Raw genomic sequence first — 21,795 nt, forward strand, 5'->3', positions numbered from 1 at the left:
TGTTGGGGGCATATATATTAATAATTGTCATATCCACTTGTTGAATACTTCCTTTAAGAATAATATAGTGCCCTTCTGTATCTCTCTCTATGGCCTCTAGTTTAAAATCCAGTCTATCTGATATGAGAATTGCTACTCCAGCTTTCTTTTGAGGTCCATTTGCGTGGAAGATGGTACTCCATCCCCTTACTCTAAGTCTGAATGCATCTTTGGGTTCAAAATGAGTCTCTTGTAGACAGCAAATGGATGGGTCATGTCTTTTTATCCAATCTGCAACCCTGTGGCGTTTTATGGGAGAGTTTAAGCCATTTAGATTGATAGAGATTATTGACAGATATGATTTTAATGATGCCATTTCTCTTTAAAGTCTTTGTATCGGTTGTGACTTGCTGCTCTGTATCACTCTTGGGGCCTTTTTACCTTTATAGAGCCCCCCTTAATATCTCCTGTAGGGCTGGTTTCGTGGTTACGAAATTGGTTAATGATTGGCGATTTTGGAACGTCTTTATTTCTCCATCAATTCTGAATGACAGCTTTGCTGGATAAAGGATCCTTGGCTGCATGTTTTTCTCTGAAAGAGCTTTAAAAATGCCCCCCCAAGCCTTTCTCTCATTCCAGGTCTCTGTAGACAGGTCTGACGTAATCCTGATACCTTTGCCTTGGTACGTGAGAAATTTCTTTGCCCTGGCCGCTTTCAATACTGTATCCTTGGATCTAATATTTGCGAATTGCACTATGACATGCCGTGGCGTAGGTTTGTCCTGGTTGAGCTTGGATGGGGTCCTCTCTGCCTCTTGGACACGAATGCTTGTTTCCCTTGCTAGATTAGGGAAGTTTTCAGCTACAATTTGTTCAAATATCTCTTCTAGACCTCTGTTTTTCTCCACCCCTTCAGGGATGCCGATGATTCTGACATTGGATCGTTTCATAGAGTCAGTAATCTCCCGTAATCTACATTCGTGGGCGTGGATTTTTTTAAGACCAGCTTCTATTTTCGTTTTTTCTTCTACTAACCCATCCTCCAATTCGCTAACGCGTTCCTCTGCCTCGGTGACCCTGGCCGTCAGAGCCTCTAGTTTTGACTGTATTTGGCCCACTGAGTTTTTAATTTCTGTCAGATTCGCTCTCATTTCTGCCCTTAGGGATTCTATATTCTCAGCAACGCTTTCTCTGATGCTTTTTTCAAGTTTACTCATCATCTTGACCATTGTTGCTCTGAATTCCATTTCTGATAATTGGGATACATCCATATGTATTAATTCTGTGGCCGAGGCCANGATCGTTCTCCACTGATGTTCTGGCCACTTTAACTCTGTTTCTGTTGGTGCTGCTCAACCCTGCAGCATCCCGGGCTGTGCGCCCCACACCCGGCGTCCCAGCCCTCACTTCCAGGGCCGGCACGTCTCTGTCCTTTGTGTTTCCAACCCCGCCCGCCGCCAGCCGCCCCGCGCGGGCTCCCGGAGCTCCCCGTCTCAGTCTGGTGTCTCACGGGTGCTGACCGCGAGTCCGCCTGCTCCCCCGTGCAGGTGGCCCTCCAGCCGCCAGCCGCCCCGCGGACGCTCCCGGAGCTCCCGGTCTCAGCCTCGATCCAGTGAGCACACCGGAGCTCCGGAGCTCCGTGAGATGCTTGGTGGTGCACGCTCCCGGCTCACGGACTCAGTCTGCCGTTTCCAGAGTGCGGGTCCGCGGTCCGCCCGCTCCCCGGTGCAGGTGGCCCGCCAGCCGCCCTGCGCGCGCGCTCCTGGAGCTCGCGTTCTAAGTCTGTTGTCTCGCGGGTGCTGTCCGTGAGTCCGCCTGTTCCCCCATGCAGGTGGCCCGCCAACCGCCAGCCGTCCCGCGTGCGCTCCCGGAGCTCCCTTCTCAGCCTGCTGTCTCAAGCGTGCGGGTCCGCGGTCTGTCCACTCCCCCTTGCAGGTGGCTACCGCTTCCCGGCGCCCTGACACGGCGGCTCCCTCCCCCTTCTGTTTAGCTTCCGATATCTGTGCGCGGTTTCACGGCTCCCCGCTTCGTACCTCGATACTCAGCGCTGGAGATGTTCATTTGTAGAGATCCAGATGTATCTTCCTGCGTCTCAGGCTGATTCCGTGGATATTCCTGCTGGTCTGGTTACCTATCCAGCTCAACTCAGGGGACCGGCTGAAAAAGGGGTCCCCTACTCCTCCGCCATCTTAACCTCCCCCCCCTATTCCTGTGGTTTTGAGTGCTCCCATGTGCTGATGACTCCAGATATTTATTATTGAGTCCAGGGTTCCTATATCTAGGGGTCAGGAGCATTCTTGACTTAAACACTACTGGGTTTGAGTCCTGGCCCTGCCACTCATCGGATGTGTGACCTCAGATCAGTTACTGAACCTCATCCAAGGCCTAGTCCCCTCTTTGTACGATGGGGATCGTGAAAAGAGTTGTAGGAAGTGAGATACACCAGGTAAAGCATATGCCAAGTACTCCAGGTATGTTGCAGCTCATTAACCTTTAATTCTTCATTTTTTAGAATTTGTTATTTTTATTTTTCCCCATATTTGACTCTTCAGGGTACTCTAAGCTTTCATTTGGAATTCCCAGACTTCAGTCTGCCAACTTTCAAATACAGTAACTGCCAACTTTCAAACCAGCTCTTCAGTTCACTAAATGCTCAAGGGCTATGAAAATGACACAGAAATGAAAAGGTGGTGTTATTTTGGTGTATGACTTTGGACTCTACCACAACATGTGGTAAAACATGTATTGGCTTCCTAGGGCTGCTGTGACAAATCACCACAGCCTGGGTGGCTTTTAAAACCACAGAAATCTCTCCTGGAAGCTAGAAGTCTAACATCAAGCTGTTGGCCCACCATGCTTTTTCTGGAGTGTCCAGGGGGAGAATCTTCCTTGCTTCTTCCAGCTCCTAGTAGCTACCAGCAGTCCGTGGTGTTCCCGAGTCATAGCAACATCACTGCAGTCTCTGCCTCCATCTTCACAGGACCTCTTCTCCCTGTCTCTGAATCCAAACCTCCCTTCCCTTCCACAGATCCCATCACTGGGTTAGGGTCAACCTTAGCTCAGTATGACCTCATCTTAACTTGATTATATCTGCAAGGATCCTATTTCCAAACAAGATCATATTCATAGGTATTGGGTTTAAAACTTGACCAAACCTTCTTGGGGGACCCAAGTCAGCCCATTACAGTGCACATGGAAAATGTTTAATATGTCTTGGATGAGTACATGATTAGCTTTTGACCTGAAAAACAATGATTTTTCCAATCCCATTTTGTTTCTCACGTGAGACATTGTGTTTATGTGTGAAAATAGTCTGAGCTTAATCGGTCCCAGTATTAGCAAGGTTCAGGTTCTTGTTTGTGGTACCTCCTGCGAATTCCTCCTCTGGCGGACACCCAAATGCAAAGTCTGTTCTGATCATGATAGACTCTGAGCCCACACTTCAAGCCAGCTGCTTGCCAAATGCTTCCTGCTACGACCCTCTCTAGCCCTCATCACCCATATACTTAGGACTGTTTCAGCTGTAATTACAGGCTCTGACCCTCTACAGGTTCTAGGAACAATTTTGGCCTCAGCAGAAGGGATTTACAGAGCTCTTACCAGTGTTGACTCAGTGTCCTGTCACACCGTGTTGATAGCATGGCCTTACATATTGCCTTGCTTCAGATGCCTATTTGTCTTGATTATAAGAACCAATCTAAAAAAAAAATGATGATCATGTGAGGTGATGGATGCGTTAGTTAACAATATCGTGGAAATCATTTTACACTGAAAAAAATTGTTCAAAAAGAGCAATCTCCATTTCTATCCTGGTTCTGGTTTTCTTGGCTCATTGCATAGTCCAAGCCCCTATTTGATAACCTGTGTGGTATTTCTGTTCTTCTACAAGCGGGACCTGCACTGGGTCAGGGGTCTGGTGGCTAAACTAACTTGCCCTTGCCTGTGGGGTTAGCTGAGTAGAATCTGTCCCTGTAATCCCTTGGCCACCATTCTGTCACTGTAGTCCTTTCGATGGAGATCTCTCAGCTGAGAGAGCTCACCTCAGCTTAGTTTTTATCCACAGCATCTGCTCCATCAGAGGAGACGCACCCCATTCTAGACCCTAGTCTTTCTCACAATCCCCCCTCCACCAGAGGGACAGACTCTTCTAGGACCAGACTCTTTATGACCAGTTACAGATCTACTTCATGGAGTTAAAAACTATTCCAACATATTTGCAAGGTCAGGGCCTTTATCATTCTTCTGATCTCCCAGTATTATTTCTGTTGATTTTCATTAATGTTGTTTTGTTTGGTGCATCAGAACTAGCCGCACACATTTGCTCTGATGATGATGGAAAGATATTTTGCTCAGATTGTTCGTAGTGAATTGGAAGATCATAATAATCTTTTATAAAATGAACACTACGATGGCTGGGCATATTTGTTCCTGAGCCAGCCTGCTGGTCTGCCAATAAACCAGTGTGAGCATCGCTACGGTGCTCCCATCAGGGAGTAACTAAGCGTGTTGCTCACTGAGTCACATTCTCCTTGCCTCAAATACTGTCTAGAAGTAAACATCTTCGTAAGCCAAGATTAACTCCTTCAGGTTATTAGGGAGCTGAGCAGTGTTTAGCAAACTGTTTTGCCAACTGAAGAAACCCTGTTTGCACTGGTCATATTCAGACTGGTGATGAACCGGAAGCTCGGTGAAATGTGAAGTAGGACTTAGACTCTAAAGGTTCCTGCTTAGAGCCACAGTGTGTTGATTCTGAAGAAGAAGCTAAAAATCTTGAATGTAACTAGAAGCAAAGAAGGAGTTTAGAATGGTGGTTTTTCAGTAAGAAAGGTCTAATCCTTTGTTCTTATTTAAACAGCTAAATCCATTGAAAAATACTTCAGAGATAGAATGTTCACATGAAACTAAAATTGTTTTGAGGTGGACCCAGGAATTGAGAGCTGGCTTATGGAAGGTTATATTAGAAAGATTCTGAATTCCCAAGTAGAAATCAGTCTGCACTTCCCAAATTCTTTTCTTGACAGTAAACCTACTTCTCAGGAGAGCAGTTTAGTTCTTCAGAACGTACAGTGCCCAACACAGAAGAATCAAGTCAAAACAACTTCAGCTGCCCCCAAGACTTGTAAATGAATGGTGTTCAGTGTTTGTCACGTCCTTGTTAACACTTGGAGTGTCTGAGTGGTGCTTTTTGCAAAACTGAATGGCAGGTCCAAACTGACAGATATATTGTAATTTATACCAGGTAGATTCATAAGTTAAGTAATGGGAACCTTACCATTCATGCTTCGCATCTTTTCCTGATTCATTCTATTTGTAATCAAGGAGTTTGCTTTTTCCATTATAAATAAAACTTGTAATAAGAGAAACCAAAGATTTGGAAAATTGTAAAGAAGGCAAAAGCAAACGCAGCCAAAGTCCTAGCATCCAGAAGCAATGTGGCCTGCTGTTGGCATTGTTACTTACTTTCCCCCAAGTCCTTAACATATGCATTTTTTGATTCTATGTATACCATTTATATCTGGTTTCAAATTTTTACATAACTTTTAAACGTAAGCTTTTTTCCAAGCTATTGAAGACTCTTCAGATACATTTTAATGATTATATAATGATATGCAATTTGCTTAGTTATTCAGCTAATGAACACTTAGTCTGTTTCCATCCCCCCCCCCCAATTGTCAGTCAGGCTGCAGTGAATGTCTGTGTTCTTTACCCCTCCTTGGCATCTAGCTGAGAATGCATTCTGAGAGTAACACCCCTCTGGTTCTGTTTTAATAAGAATGTTTACAATGTGACTGGCATTTATTCTTTCCGTTTATCTTTCTTTTTAAAATAAAGCCATCGCTTAAAGATTACAGGTTTTCTTACTATAAACATGCAAAGAAGCAGGGCAATAGCACACACTGTAGAGACACTGCAGGCTTACCTATGGCGTAACGTTCCCTTACAATCCCGTGTTACCACAGGGTAGAGCTATCTCGTAAGATCAGCTCTATATAATTCACCCATGTAAGTCTATAAAAAGAACCATGCTTCACAATGCACAACAAACAACACAGCACAGAAACAGCTAAGTAAAGGAATGTTAGAGGGGAACACTATAGTACTTTACGAACATAGCCTTTTACTAAGAAACAAGTAGAACTAATGTCTATTACTAATGCAAATTACTCTGAACTACTATGTTTTATGATATATTCCATGTAATTCAATTTTCATAATGGATTGGACTGTTAATTCCTTTGAAATTAAAAATCTCATTATGAACCTGTGAAACATTCTGAAGCAAATACAAAAACAAAGTGACCTTTAATGTCCTTTTTCAAGTCTGAAGTTCTATGAAAACACTAAGGTTAGGAAATGACATGTAAGTTTTAATGACCAAAGTGTTTGAAATGATACTAAAAATGTCTAAGTGATCTAATTCTGAATCCAATAAGATTCCAAGCTTTGATGGTTTTACCTCAAAATCCTTCACCTCTGTCTATTCTTTTTGCCTCTCACCCCATCACTTCCTATCTGTCCTATACCTCTGATCAAGCTCCCATATTAGCTAATACCTTTTGGCTTGAAATCCTAATATATAAAGACTTACGAATCAAACCCTATGTATGCACCACTGTATTAGTTAGTACTTATACACTGTAAAATTACACTAAAAGAAATGAAAAAAAGTGTAAGGTTAAATATGAATAGAGATATTTGAGAACTGCGGGATTTGATAATGGCATTGAATCAATATCAATTTCCTCACTTGTACTAAGAGAACATACTTATTTGTAGAATATACACACCGAAGCATTTAGGGGTAAAGGGGTATCATAATCTGCAACGTACAATCAAATGATTTGAAGAAACACCTACAGAGAAAGAATGTGATAAGTGAAATAAAATGTTGATAACTGGGGGGATGGTTAGGTGAAGGGCACTTTTTTGTAGGTTGCAATTATTTCAAAATAAAGTTTTTAAAAATGTGTGTGTGTGTGTGTGATGTCTAAGTATTTCCTCTTGCCCCCATTGGATGGCCTTGCACACCCCTTGGGTTGTATACTCCAATCTGGGATCAACTGCCCAGACTATAATAATAACGTCCAAACTGTTCTCTTGGCCTCTTTTTCACCCTCTTTTTGTCTAACCTCAACCCATCGTCAGTGACCTTCCTAAAGTATAAATCCGATAATATCACACACTTTCTTTAAAACCCTCTGTGATTCCTAGGTGACAAGAGTACGTAGATACTTTTTGGATGATCACATGAGGCTTTTCATTGTTTAGTCCCAATTCTTCATTAATGATCTATGTTCCAGCCAAAGGAACTACTCCTCACATTCATAATTTTTATTTCAAATAGAGTTTCTTCTAACCGGAATGTTCTTGCTTTGTCTGCCTTTTCTACTGATATTTAACCCTTGAGAGTTACCCTCAAAATTTCATCCTCTATAGTCCCTGATAATCTTGCAATTAGCCACTTCCCCCATAGCAACTATTTTATTACATTTTAATTATTTACTGTATGAGTCTACCTCTAAATCCAGGTGCTAGAGACTAGTGATCGGACATACTCGTCTCAGTATCTATTGCAACCTGATGGATCTGTGGTGGTTAGAACAGTGGCTGGCCCATAGCAATGAATGCCTGTGGGAAGAACGAACAGAAACCCACCCTGAAAGTACTGCAGAAGGCTTTACATGTTTTATCTGGTGGCAATTACTACTTCATAAGATGACTTGCTTAAGTGAAGAGATATCCTTTATCCAAGATCACATATTCAGTGTCTGAGGATAAAATCCTGAATTTAAAATTATATGACAACTAGTGATGGAACTGGTAAAAAGACCCAGTGTTTGGGATGCACCGGCCCTGCAGCCCTGACTACCAGGGAGGAGGACTGGATTATGACAGTGATTTACCTTGGGCTTTTTCCTGTGGCAGCTGAATAAAGTCAAAGATGTTCAGTTAATTGATGTTTACAGTTGACTTTTAGTAAGTCTTTATCATCTTTAAGAGGTTTACTTTTATTCCAATTTCATTTAAACTTTCTAAAATTAGGAGTGAGCGTTGAATTTTATTAAATTCCCATCTAGTGTTTAATAGGAGTTTTCTCTTCTAAGTTATAATGTAATCTCAGATTGATTTATTGCTTGATTTTGGACCATTCTTGCATTCCTATACCATGTCTGCCATGGTCAAGACATTATTCTAATAGGAATGTATTCTATCTGCTAATATTTCATCTGTTCTGTATTTATCTTCATAAGGGTGAGAGGTAACTATTGTTTACATGTAAATATTAAGCCATGTAACTCCTTGTTATGTGTCAGAAATCATTCCAAAAAAGCATGGGGTCAAACTTACCTCATAGGTTGAGTTTAGGTATGGAAGTTCTAACAGTTCTACCAAGCCAGAAATCCTGAGAGCTAACATTTATTAAGTGCTTTTTTTGTGCAGGTTACTCTTTTAATGGTTTTATATATATTAACCCATTTACATCCTACTGCATTCATATGACACAGTACTTATTATCCCCGTCTTGTGGTTGAGGAACTGAGACCCAGGGATGCAAAGTACTTGTGAGCAGTAAATGGTAGAGTTGGGATTTGAACTCAGGCATTCTGGCTCCAGAGTTTATGTTCTTCACAGTTAAGCAGTATTCCCCAGCATGATACTGGTGGAACACTAACCCCAGGAATTATTTGCTCAAAGATAGAATCTGATGTAATCATTGTTAATATGATTGACTAAGCAATGTAGAATTTGTAAGAGAAATACCATAACTACATATCATCTATAAATATAATAATATAGATTGGGGAATAACTGTATTTAAGTATTTAAAAAGTTAAATATTACCAAAGTAACAATTTTTTTTTTCCTTTTCAGCAATCTTGACACAGAAGAACTATGTGGTAAGTTGTATTTTGGGGGGAGGGGTGGGCAAAGTTGTGGTATTTTGGGGGGAGGGGTGGGGAATCAGACTCACTACTTGCTTTAGGTTGAAAAAAAGCACCATCTTATTTAAATTTCTACATACCCTGAAATTAATGTCCTAGATTTGGAATATAGTAAAAGATAATTGAGATCTCAAGGGATTTATCTTCATCTGTTTTACTCAAGCATGTATTTCACTGGAGAAAGAGTTGGGGCTCATTAATTTGTTCATGGAGAAGAATTGTTTTGCACTTGATACAATTAGTTTAACAATAGCAAATTCTCCACTAGTTTGAATATATTTTTACATTGGTGTTTAATACAACTTCATTATTCTCTTCAAGTATATTGCCTCTTACTACTGTTTTTGCAAAACTGACCCCCTTGACATATAAAAACAACTTTGTTCCATATCTCCCTAAACAGTTCTGGAATGTTAAATGTCACTTGCAAAACAAGTTTCGATGGAGAGAGGAATTTCTACAGATTCCTGACTTATAGCCTCTTCATTTATTTTCTTCATCCTTGTGGTTGGAAACAAAGGTCACAGGCTGGGAAGGTGGAAAAGGCCAATATTTCTGAAATTTGTTTTTTCTTATGAGAAAATTATGAAACATTGTGAGACTATTCAGTGTGAAACAGCTATTTTTCTCTGAACGCTGGGAGTTTTTAAGTTTTATGTTTTAAGGTAATTGTATAAGATAACACCTTGTCCAAGTTTGATTTTGTTGTCTAGGTTTTTTAAAAATAATTTTACAAATGAGATTCTCTGAAACTCCTAACTGAAGTCACAGGCGCTTCCTAAACATCTCATAGTTCTTAAAAATTTAAAGTTTACCAAATCATCACAAAGTCCATTTTACGGTATTCAAGAATGGTTATCTTCCATTTCATTAAATGGTAGAGCAACACCGAGTGAGGTTATGTCAGAATAAAATATCAGAACACGAGGTTTCAAGAAAATAACTCTGAACAACACAAATATGATAATCACCATAAGCTTTCCAATTTTCCAATGGTCCTAAAACACTGTTTTTTGTTCCTGCATAGTGTCTATCTCCTGTTCACTGAGAAGAATCCAACAGAAAAGCATGTTGTTCATGCGGAAGCAAGGTTTCTGATACCAAAGCAGGTCATGATTTTGTTAATTATGAAACACTAGTAAAGAAAAATAGGGAAAATCCTGACATGCTTTTACACATAATCCAACCATGACCCATCCACATATGGGCATTGAACTGTGCCCAGTGGGCCAAAGGGCCCATGGGGACAATGGCCACCAGGCTTTCTAAAGAATAGCAATGACTGTAAAGGTCAAGTTGTGATCCATTCTCATCCACGTGCAGATGGTCCCTGCCAGTGAAGTGGGGAGAGTATCCCAGTAATTTTGTGAGGTTAGGAGATCCCATTTGCCTCAAGAGTCTAGATAGGTCAGGCCAAGTAATGATTTCCTCAAATCATCCAGATAATTCTTTTTGTTTTCTACCCAACTTTGCCTGGGTAGGCATGGCTCATGAGAAATCACACTGTTATGAGGGCTTTTAATGTAAGACATTTAGTGGGTCTTCTTTATTTGCTGTGTTGCTTATGTATTGTTACTAAGGCATATTACATTATCCTTTCTTAGTATGATCGTGTATCTTCACTTAATCCTCTACCAAAAAAACCTTTAACTTGTCTTCCAGAATAGTAGAACTAGATTAGGAACATACTCTGTTTTTACTGGAGAAAGCTCTATGATTTTCCCCATAGTTAGGGAACTAGTATATGGGTTTGTTGGTTTTTTTTCTTTTTAAAGAGAGAGAGCATGCATGCAAGCTGGGGGTGGGAGGTGGGGCAGGGGGACAGGGACAGAGAGAGAATCCCAAACAGCCTCCACTCCTAGCGAGAGCCTGATGTGGGGCTTGATCTCAAGACCCTGGGATCATGATCTGAGCCGAAATCAAGAGACGGACATTTAACTGACCCAGGCACCCCTAGTATATGGGGTTTTAATGCAACCAAATTGCTCTGTATTTTTAAACCCAGAGATTGTGCTCCCAGTCATGTGTTATAATCCTCCCCCTCTCTGTTCAAGAACATGCATTTTAATTTCCAGAGTATAGTTTCATGTCTCGTTATTTTGTAAATATAAAGTAAATATTTAAGTTGGATCCTAATCAAAACCAAATGCTTCAGTGAGAGCGAGTAAAATCTGTCAACTCACACCCCACACAAATTCCCCCTCATGCATGGGAGGGATGGCACGTGATCAGTATAGAAAGAAGAGTTCATGGGCTCTTTCATAGAAGCAGTTAAAAGGTCCAGGAATCTAAAATGTTCGTTCTTTTGCTTTTACTTAGCTTGTTCATTTACTAAATTATGGACCTAGAAATCAAAAGCTATTAAAATAACGTGTTGATTAATTTTAGTTATGAAAATCATACTTAGTTTTTTAAAATTTAGCAATATAGAATTACATAGCCATTTAAGATGAACTGTCAGTCTCCTTTTCCCCCTCTCCCCTTTTTCCCTAATCTCTGCTGCTAACTGCTTGGAGCATATCCTTCCAGATATTTTTATTCGTAAATTGACATTGATACATATGCCTTGATAGATAATTTTTCCAACAGTGAGATATACTGTATGATCAGTACAGCTGCACACTGTTCATTTTATTAAAAAGGCTGCAGATGTGCTGCATTTACCTTCATTTCTCATTCAAATCGCTTTTTGTGGATTTTCGGGTTGTTTCCAACTTTTCACTTGGACAAACAGCATTGAAGTAAATATCCTCATTTGTATTATCTTCGTACTCTTGTATGAGTAGTTCTGTATGGTAGATGCCTGTAGGCATAATTACTTGGTCAAAGAGTCTTTAGTTTGCACGCCCACCAGTAGTGTTGAGGCATGCCACGTTATTCACTCTTCCCATAATTAGGGAGGCCTTCCCAAATAGCAGCTTTAGGCCATAGCTTATCAGTCAGTACATAACTCAGTTACAACTAGGTGTATGTGTTTGAACTCTGGCTTTAAGTCTTTGGTTTTCTGTTCATTCCATCTTTAGCTGTAATCTAAACTCTATCAGGAGTAAAATTATTACTTTCCTGACCCTACCCAGGGCTGAAGGGTAGAGGCTGCCCGAATGGCCTCCGTGTGACCCCTGGGCAGTGTTGAGAGGTACCTGTGCCAGCCAAGTCAAATGCTGGAGGATCAAAAGGCACTGTTCCTCTTCCGGACTACTAGAGCTGTGGCTACCTGGCACATTTATAAAATCGCTAAAAAGAAGGGCGCCTGGGTGGCTCAGTCAGTTAAACATCTGACTCTTAATCTCAGCTCGGGGCTCGATCTCAGGTTTGTGAGCTCTAGCCCTGCATTGGGCTCCATGCTGGCCGTGGAGCCTACTTTTAAAAAAAAAAAATCACCAAAAAAGAGATGTAAAACATTTTACATGATACTGATGTGCTTTCCCTTAGATTCCCAACTGACACCTCCATTCAGAGCATGAGTGTTCCCCCGCCTCTCCATTCTCTGCCATCTCAGTATTGTCCTCCCGACCTAGTATACTGCTTGGGAAGCTGTAACAAGGTACAGACTGTAGGATCCATCTAAACTCATGAGAATGCTTTGTGAGACGAGTTCCCAGTGTGGCCTTGGTGGAGGGTATGGAGCTCTGGTTCTAACTTGAAATTCTTAGGCCAAACCTGAAAACACAACCACCTGGAGGATTAAGGTGCAGACTAGGAAAACAAAACAAAACTTGGTGATGTGACACCACGAGTTAAGTACAATAGGGAAGGGAGAAACTAACCTTTGGTTAGCATGTTATTAGGGAAGATGTTGCACTGAATTTCCACGAGGAGATAATTTTCTTTCTGATAGGCAGTTTGTCGAATAAGTCTGCTTATAAATAATGCTCTATTCTTATAAAACAATGTTCAGACTCTTACCTTGCAAAGATTCTTCACTTACACTGATGAAAATTGGTGGTCACACATTTCATATGCGCTATACAATTCTGCTTTGCTCTTGCCCATGAAACTCGTATGCAGATTTTAAAGAAGTAGATTTCTCCAGGAAATTATTCTATTTCTCAGAGGTCAGGAGTGTTTGTTTTTGTTTTCCCCACAGAACCGTGCAGCTCTTTTTATTTTGTCTTTTGATACTATAGCAAATCATATTATAGACTTTAAGAAAAGGTACGCTACAAGCAAAAGTTGTAGAAGGAGTTCCACATCATTGGATTCTTTGGGCACTGTCCTGAGACCGTGCATATATTCAGCATTTTATCTGTGCTCCGTAGGTATTGAGTTGAAGGGATAGAGGTCACCCTGAGGCGTATCGCCATCTTCACTCCTGCTCTGCTTCACTCTGACCCTTCGGGGCACGTATGAAGTGAAGCTCTGAGCCCAGGCCACAAGGAAGGTTACATCTTGAAAGTGAGGTGTGTTCTGGAGTCCTTGGCCCTTCCTTTGGAAGCACCAGAGTTGTCCTGGCTCTTCTGGTCAGCCTCAGACCCCGAACTTACAAATACGCTGTTAGAATAGGAGAACGGGTCCAGAGCGCAGAGGGCTGAAGGATAGAGGCTGCCCGAATGGCCTCAGTGTGACCGCAACAGCTGGAGGCTACATCAGATGCAAGCCCTGAGCGTGCCCCTGCACCAACAGTCGTTGGTGGTTGTGAGTGATGGATGATTCCCACCTTTGGGTCACTACCTCACTAATTTCTGCTTCTCTGGAGCTCCTGCTCTGCGTTACCCGCCACAAGTGCTCCCTCGGGCCTGCACACTCCGGACCCCCAGGCTGGAGCTCCCCTTCTTGCCCAGAGTCTGTAAAGGCTGGCGCACTTTCTGCTGGGTAGCTGTCTTCAGTCTTCACATCCAGTCCCTGGATGAGCGATTCTGCTGCAGTCATTGCTTTCTATCCCAATCACTTCCACCTCCGTCCCTACCCTGACTTAACCCCTCACCTCCACCTCCTGCCTGGGATTTTGCATGTTCTCCCATCTGGCCTGTGGCTTGAGTGACTCTCAGTGAGCCATGCTGTCAACAAACCAGAGTTTTAATGAACCAGTATTTATTCTGGATCTTTCTTTTTCTCTAATGCTATGATTTGAGGACCAAACTCCTTTGCCCAGCTCACTCTGGAACCGTGATTGAAATGAGGCACTGGAGCACAGTAACAGGAATAAAACCGTCCAAGCTCAGTCACTTGGGAAGCCATCACTGGTCTTCTTTTCCTGCTTGCCGCATCTTGGAGCGTGCAGACATACTGCTGAAATGTCAAGTTCCTATCTACCCTCACCTCATAGCTTAAGCATGGTGTGGGGTCCTTGTTCTGGGATGAAATCACTCCTGGCAATTGATGCTATCTTGTCTGTCCTGATGGTGTGTCACCAACATTTCCCAAACTTGCCACGGCATATGCAGGATAACCTTTCTCATGAGAATGTTGGAGGATGTCACTCTACTTTTCAAAATTGTCCCATGGCTTACCATCACCTGTAGTGATTCTCAGATTTATTCCAGGTAATAATCTATTCTGGCATGTCTATAAAACATGGTGCTTTCTTGGCCTTAACCCAAAAATTCTGATTCAGCGATGAGACCTTCTCAGTCTTCCTTTCTAACAAGTACTCTAGGGCAGTGCTTCCCAAACTTAAATGTGCCAACAGATCACCTGGGGGCTTATTAAAATGCAGATTCTGGCTCAGTAGGTCTGAGTGGGCTTCAGATGCTACATTCTTTTTTTTTTTTTTTTTAAGATTTATTTATGTACTGGAGAGAGAGAGAGCGTGAGCGAGCCAGTACAGAGGGGGAGGGGCAGAGGGAAAGGGACACTGAGAATCCCAAGCAGACTCCCTGCTGAGTGTGAAGCCCAAGGAAATGCCAGGTTTCATCCCACGGCCCTAAGATCATGACCTGAGCCTAAATGAAGAGTTGGATGCATAACCACCTGAGCAACCCGGGCGCACCGAGATGCTGTATTCTAACAAGTTCCCAGGTCATACTGATGCTGCTGGTCCAGACCACATCTTGAACATTGGGGCTCAAGAATTCTCTAGAAGATTCTGATGTAGATGGTCAGAAATACTGACCTAGACTTGAGGATAAATTTAGAGCACTAGCAAGGAATACTTGCAACATATCCAACTTCCTCTCTCATCACTGATTTTTGGCATCCTGCTTCCTTGTTGCTTCTTCTCCTCAAATACCTTTCAGTCTTGTCCTTTATGTCCCCCCACGGCTGACCTACTTGTGTTCCTATAAATACGACAAAAGATCACCTGCTTCCATGCCTTTGTTTACCCTTCCTCTGGTTATCTAGCAGATTAAGTCCTGTTCATCTGTTAATCCTGGCCTTGTCGTGCCTGCTCCATGAAGCTGTCCTGGATTCCCCGCAGATGGACTTCAGCATTCTTTGACCTGTACTTTTTGGGGGGTGGGAGGTTAATCTGAAAATATCTTTATTTCACAGTAGGGTACTGCAGTGTGTGATTTGAGATCTAATCGACATTAATTTCAAGTATATAACAATGATTTGGTATTTATATTATGAAATGATCACTACAGTAAGTCCATCACTACACAGTTTTTTGTCTTGTAATGAGAACTTTAAGATTTAGTCTCTTAGCAACTTTCAAATACATAATACAGTATTATTAACTATAGTCACTGTGTTGCACATTACATCCCATGACTTATTTTATAGCTGGAAATTTGTACCTTTTGACCACCATCATTTATTTCACCCACCCAACAATCTGTTTTCTGTATCTAGAAGTTTGTTTTCTTTTTTTTTTAATTCCACAAACAAGTGTGATGATAGAGTATTTGTATTTCTCTGACTTATTTCACTTAGCAAAATGCCCTCAAGGTCTATCCATGTTGTTGCCTATGGCTGGGTTTCTCTCTTTTCATGTCTAAATAATACTCCATTGTGTATATATTAACTGCATTTTCTTCACCTAGTTATACATTGATGGCCACTTGGTTGCTTCCATGTCTTGGCTATTATAAATAATGGTGCTATGAACATGGAAGTACATGGGTTTTTTTGAGTTAGTGTTTTTGTTTCCTTTGGATAAATATCCTGAAGTGGAATTGCTGAATCATACAGTAGTTCTATTTTTCATTTTGGGGGAATCTTCACAATGTTTTCTATAGTGACTGCCAATTTACATTCCCACCAACAGTGCACAGGGTTCCTTTTCCCCCACGTTTTCACCGACACTTACCTACTGTCCTTCTGATAATCCACATTCCAACAGTTGCTATCTCCTTGTGTTTTTGATTGCAGTTCTCTGATGATTAGCTGTGGTGAACACCTTTTCGTGTATCTGTTTGTCATAATGTATGTCTTCTTTCGGAAAATGTCTATTCTAGTCCTCTGCCCATTTTGGTTTTTTGTGTTTGCTATTGTGCTGTATGAGTTCTTTATATATTTTGGATATTAACCACTTAACCAGATGTATGATTTGCAAATATCTTCTATTCAGTAGGTTGTATTTTCATTTTGTTTTTGTTTCCTTTGCAGAAGCTTTTTAGTTTGATGTAGTTCCATGTGTTTTATAACTTGTTGCCTTTGCTTTTGGTGTCAGATCAAAAAAAATAAATCATTGCAAAGACTGATGTCAAGGAACTTACCGTCTGTGTTTTCTTTTAGGAGTTATATGGTTTCAGGTCTTAAATCTAAACCTTTAATCCAATTTAAATTGAGTTTTTGGGTATGGTGAAAGATTGGGTTTCAGGATTTTTTTTTCTTTTGCATATAGCTGTCCAGATTTCCTAGCACCTTTTATTAAAAAGACTGCCCTTTCCTCATTGTATATCTTGGCTCCTTTGTCATAAGTTAATTGGCCATATATGCATGGGTTTATTTCTGCGCTGTTCTATTGATCTATGTGTCTTTTTATGCCAGTAATATACTGTTTTGATTACCATAGCTTATAATATAACTTTAAATTGTGAAGTGTGATGCTCTTCAGCTTTGTTCTTTCTCAAAATCGCTTTTGTTATTTGGGATCTTTTGTGATTCTATACAAATTTTAGGATTGTTTTTTCTATTTCTAAAAAATACCATTGGAATTTTTGTAGGGTTTGAACTGAATCTGTAAATTGCTTTGGATGATATGGACGTTTTAACAATATTCTTACAGTCCCTGAGCACAGACTAATTTTCCACTTGTCTTCAATTTCTTTCATCAATATATTACAGTTTTTATAGGTTGTGTGCAGATTTTTTACTTCCTTGGTTAAATTTATTCTTAGATATTCTTTAAAGGCAATTAAAACTGGGTTTTTCTTTAGTTTTCTAGTAGTTCATTTTTAATGTATAGAAATACATCTGATTTTTATATAGTGATTTTGTATCCTGTGACTTTACTGAATTTGTTGATTCTAACAGTTTTTTGGTAGAGTCTTTAGGGTTTTCTATTTATAATATCCTGTCAAATAGTGACAGTTACCTTTCCTCTCTGATTTGGATGACTTTTCTTTTTTTTTTTTTTAAGATTTTTTATTATTTATTTATTTATGTGACAGAGAGACAGCCAGCGAGAGAGGGAACACAAGCAGGGGGAGTGGGAGAGGAAGAAGCAGGCTCCCAGCGGAGGAGCCCAATGTGGGACTCTTTGAACGCAGGGATCACACCCTGAGCCGAAGGCAGACGCTTAACGACTGCGCCACCCAGGCGCCCTGGATGACTTTTCTTTTTCATGCCTAATTATTTTGGCTAAGACTTCCAATACTCTGTTGAATATAAGTGATATCTTCTTCCTGATCTTAGAGCAAAGTTTAAACTTTTCAGCATTGATATGATGTTAGCTGTGGGCTTATTGTATTTGTCCTTTATTATGTTGAGATGTCCATTATTATGTTACCTCTATACACACTTTGAAAGTTTTTTATCATGAATGGTCATGGAATTTTATCCAATGCTTGATTTTTATGGGTATTGAACCATCCTTACATCTCTAGAAAACGTCCACTTGATGGTATATGATCCTTTTAATGTATTGTTGATTTCAGTTAGCTAATACTTTGATGGGGAATTTTGCATCTGTGTTCATGAGGGATACTGACTTCTAGTTTTTTGTAGTGTGCTTGTCTGGTTTTGGTAGGAGGATGATACAGCCATATAAAGTGAGTTTTGAAATATTCCTTCCTCTACCACTTTTTTGAAGAATTTGAGGTTTGGTATTGTTCTTTAAATGTTTGGTAGAATTCACCAGTGAAGATATCTGGTTCTGGACTTGTTTGTTTGAAAGGTTTTTGATTACCAAATCAATTTTCTCACTAGTAATTGGTCTATTCAAATTTTCTATGTTGTTGTGAGTTAGTCTTTGTAGGTTGTATATTTCTGTTCTAGGAATTTATGCATTTCTTTTAGGTTGTCCAACTTGTTGGTATGTAGTGGTTCATAGTAGTCTCTTATGATCCTTTGTATTTCTATTGTATCAGTTGTAATGTCTCTTTCATTTCTGATATTTAGTCCTCTTTTTCTCTTGGTCAGTCTAGCTAAATGGCAATTTTGTTTATCTTTCAAAAAAAACCCAGCTCTTACTTTCATTGATTTATTGTCTTTTTTTTTTTTTTTTTTTTTTTTAAAGTTTTTTTTTTTATTCGACAGAGATAGAGACCAGCGAGAGAGGGAACACAAGCAGGGGGAGTGGGAGAGGAAGAAGCAGGCTCATAGCGGAGGAGCCTGATTGTGGGGCTCGATCCCATAACGCCGGGATCACGCCCTGAGCCGAAGGCGGACGCTTAACCGCTGTGCCACCCAGGCGCCCCTGATTTATTGTCTTTTTGATCTCTATTTCATTTATTTCTGCTCTGATCTTTGTTAATACCTTCATTCTCCTAACTTTGGGCGTCATTTGTTCTTTTTCTAGTTTCTTGAGGTACAGAGGTTGGTTATTTGAGATCTTTGTTGTTTCTTGATATAGGTAGGCATTTAGCTCTATGAACTTGCCTTTTAGAACTGCTTTTTCTACATCCCATAAGTTTTGTTATGTCGTATTTTCACTTTCATTTGTCTCAAGGTGTTTTTGACGTTCTCTTTTGATTTCTTCTTTGATTCATGGTTGTTCAGAAGCATGTAGTTTAATCTCCACATATTTGTGAATTTTCATTTTCATCTTGTAATTGATTTCTAGTTTCATAGCATTGTGGTCAGATAAGATGCTTGGTATGATTTCAATCTTCTTAGATTTATTAAGACTTGTTTTGTTACCTAACATATGATCTATCCTGGGGAATGTTCCTTGTGTACTTGAGAAGAATTTGTATATTGTTGCTTTTGGATGGAATGATGTGTGTGTATGTGTGTGTGTGTGTATACATACATATGTATGTGTGTATATATAACCCATTTAGTCTAATGTGTCATTTAAGGCCATTGTTTCTTTATTGATTTTTCTGCCTGAATGATCTGTTGATGTAAGTGGCATATTAAAGTCCTTTACTATTATTGTATTACTGTATATTTCTCTCTTTAGGTGTGTTACTATGTGCCTTATATATTTATGTGCTCCTATGTTTTGTGCCTATATATTTACAAATGTAATATTCTTTTGGTGGATTGACCCTTTATCATTTCATAATAACTTTCTCTGTCTCTTTTTAATTATCTTTGTCTTGAAGTTTATTTTATCTGATATAAGTATAGCTACTCAAGCTTTCTTTTGGTTTCTGCTTGCATGGAATATCTTTTTCTATCCCTTCACTTTCAATCTGTGTCCTTATATCTCAAATGAGTCTCTTGTTGGAAGCATATAGATGGATTTTTTAAATTCATCCATCCATTCTGTCTTTTGATTAGAGAATTTAGTCCATTTGCATTTAAAGGAAGTATTGATATGTATGTTCTTATTTATATATCATTGATTGTTTCCTGACTGTTTAGTAGTTCCTCTGTTCCTTTTTCTTTGTTTCTTTGTTTCTTTGTTTCTTTCTTTCTTTGTGATTTGATGTTTTTCTGTAGTGGTGTATTTCAGTTTTCTGTGTGTCTGTCTGTCTGTCTGTGTCTGCTGTAGGTTTTTGCTTTGTGGTTACCATGAGGCTTACATAAAACAATTTATAACCATCTGTTTTAACTTGATAACACCTTAAGTTTGAACACATTCTAAAGCTCCACAATTTTATTCCCTCACCCCTGTGAAACCTTTTATGTTTTAGATGTCACAATTTACATATTTTTATCTTGTGTATCTGGTAACAAATTACTGTAGTTATCATTATTTGAATACTTTTGTCTTTTAACCTTCATACTAGTTTTATAAGTGATTAACCCTCCACTTTTCCAACATGAGATTATTCTAAATTTTACTATACATTTACCTTTACCAGTGAGATTTATCCTTTCATGTGTGCTCCTCTTAATAATTAGCACCCTTTCATTTCAGCTTAAAGAAGTCTCTTCAACATTTCTTGTAAGGCCAGCCTAGTGGTGATGAACTCCTTTTGCTTTTGCTGCTCTGGAATATTATATATCTCTCTAATTCTGAAGGACAGATTGCTGGGTAGAGTATGCTTGGTTGGCAGTGTTTTTCTTTTAGCCCTTTGAATATATCATGCCACTCTCTTCTGGCCTCCAAAGTTTCTGCTGAAAATCTGCTGATAGTCTTGTAAGGGGTTCCTTTGTACCTAACAAGTTGGTTTTCTCTACTTTTAAGATTCTCTCCTTGCCTTTAACTTTTGACAGTTTAATTATAATGTGTCTTGGTGGGGTTAACTGTGGCTTCACCTTAATGGGAACCTTATGGGTTTCCTGGATCTGTAGGTCTCTTTCCTCAGGTTGGAGAAGTTTTCAGACATTATTTTTCCAAGCAAGATTTCTTGCCCCCTTTCTCTCTTTCCTCTCCTTCTGGGACCTTATAATGTGAATGTTGGTTCACTTGATGATGTCCTATAAGTCTCTTAAGCTATCCTGACTCTTTTTCATTCCTTTTTCTTTTCATTCCTTTTGCTGCTCTTATTGGATAATTTCCACTGCCTTTCAAGTTTACTGACCCTTTCTTGTCCTTCATCTAGTCTGTTTTTGAAGCCCTTTGTTGTACTTTTCACTTAAGTTATTGCATTCTTCAATTCTATGACTTCTATTTGGTACTTTGTATTTTGTATCTTTGTGAAATTCTAACTTTATTCTCTCCTTTTATCTATGTTAAATGTCTCTGGCTCCTTCATCTAATTTTCCTCTTTGAGTTCATTGGCACCCTGCTTGCCCTGGTGCATCCCCCTTGGTAAGTTATAAAATAATTTGAGTGGCACTGACCTGTGCCACCTCAAAATAACCCTTATACTTAAGCTCCTATCCAGGGCTTGGGTGTTGTAGTTTCTAGTCAGAGTTATTTTGCGTTCTAGTGTATTGGTTGGAGAGTAATTTTTTTTTTCTGCTAACTGCTTTGATAATTGAGATGAATGAGTAGATGAATAAACAAAGGAAGGAAGGCTAGATAGGTGTTAGCTCAGAAACCTTATTGTCTTCTCATGTTCTTTATCAGCGTGTATCTTCTTCATAAACTTGATTTCACAGTAGAAAGGCAATTTATAGTCTCTCCAGGGGACCCTAATTGATTAAGTCAGGTATCTTGTTTATGAAAATATTGTAAAAGGTGGTGTTCCTTCATGTTTTGTTTTTTAACCCTTATTTTTAAGCACCAAATTCTATTTTTCACTTAATATATTCTGTCGTCTTGCATTTGAAATCCCCATTAGTCTTTTTTGAGCCTTTTATATATTAAAAATATGCTAATAATTTTATTTTTCCATTTTTTATGTTTTGCTTGTTTCAACTTAGTGTGGATTCTACTCTGCTAATTATTTTTGTTGAAGTTACTATTCTGTAGCCACATTAACTGCTTGCTAGTTGATGAACAATTGTGTTCACAGGGACTTCATTTATTGCAAATAATGGC

The 21,795-nt window shown here is 39.7% G+C and overlaps 1 protein-coding gene across 1 annotated transcript in view; it reads left to right on the forward strand.

The window, feature by feature from the left end:
- Positions 1 to 21,795, forward strand: part of NECAB1 (N-terminal EF-hand calcium binding protein 1) — a 208,651-nt gene that overhangs the window by 86,480 nt on the left and 100,376 nt on the right. Inside the window, exon 4 of the mRNA XM_002923295.4 lies at positions 8,854 to 8,879. Within this exon, the coding sequence (XP_002923341.1) occupies positions 8,854 to 8,879 (26 nt within the window). The remainder of the gene's footprint in view (positions 1 to 8,853; positions 8,880 to 21,795) is intronic.

Source organism: Ailuropoda melanoleuca, chromosome 9 (assembly GCF_002007445.2).
Source record: "Ailuropoda melanoleuca isolate Jingjing chromosome 9, ASM200744v2, whole genome shotgun sequence".
NCBI lineage: Eukaryota > Metazoa > Chordata > Mammalia > Carnivora > Ursidae > Ailuropoda > Ailuropoda melanoleuca.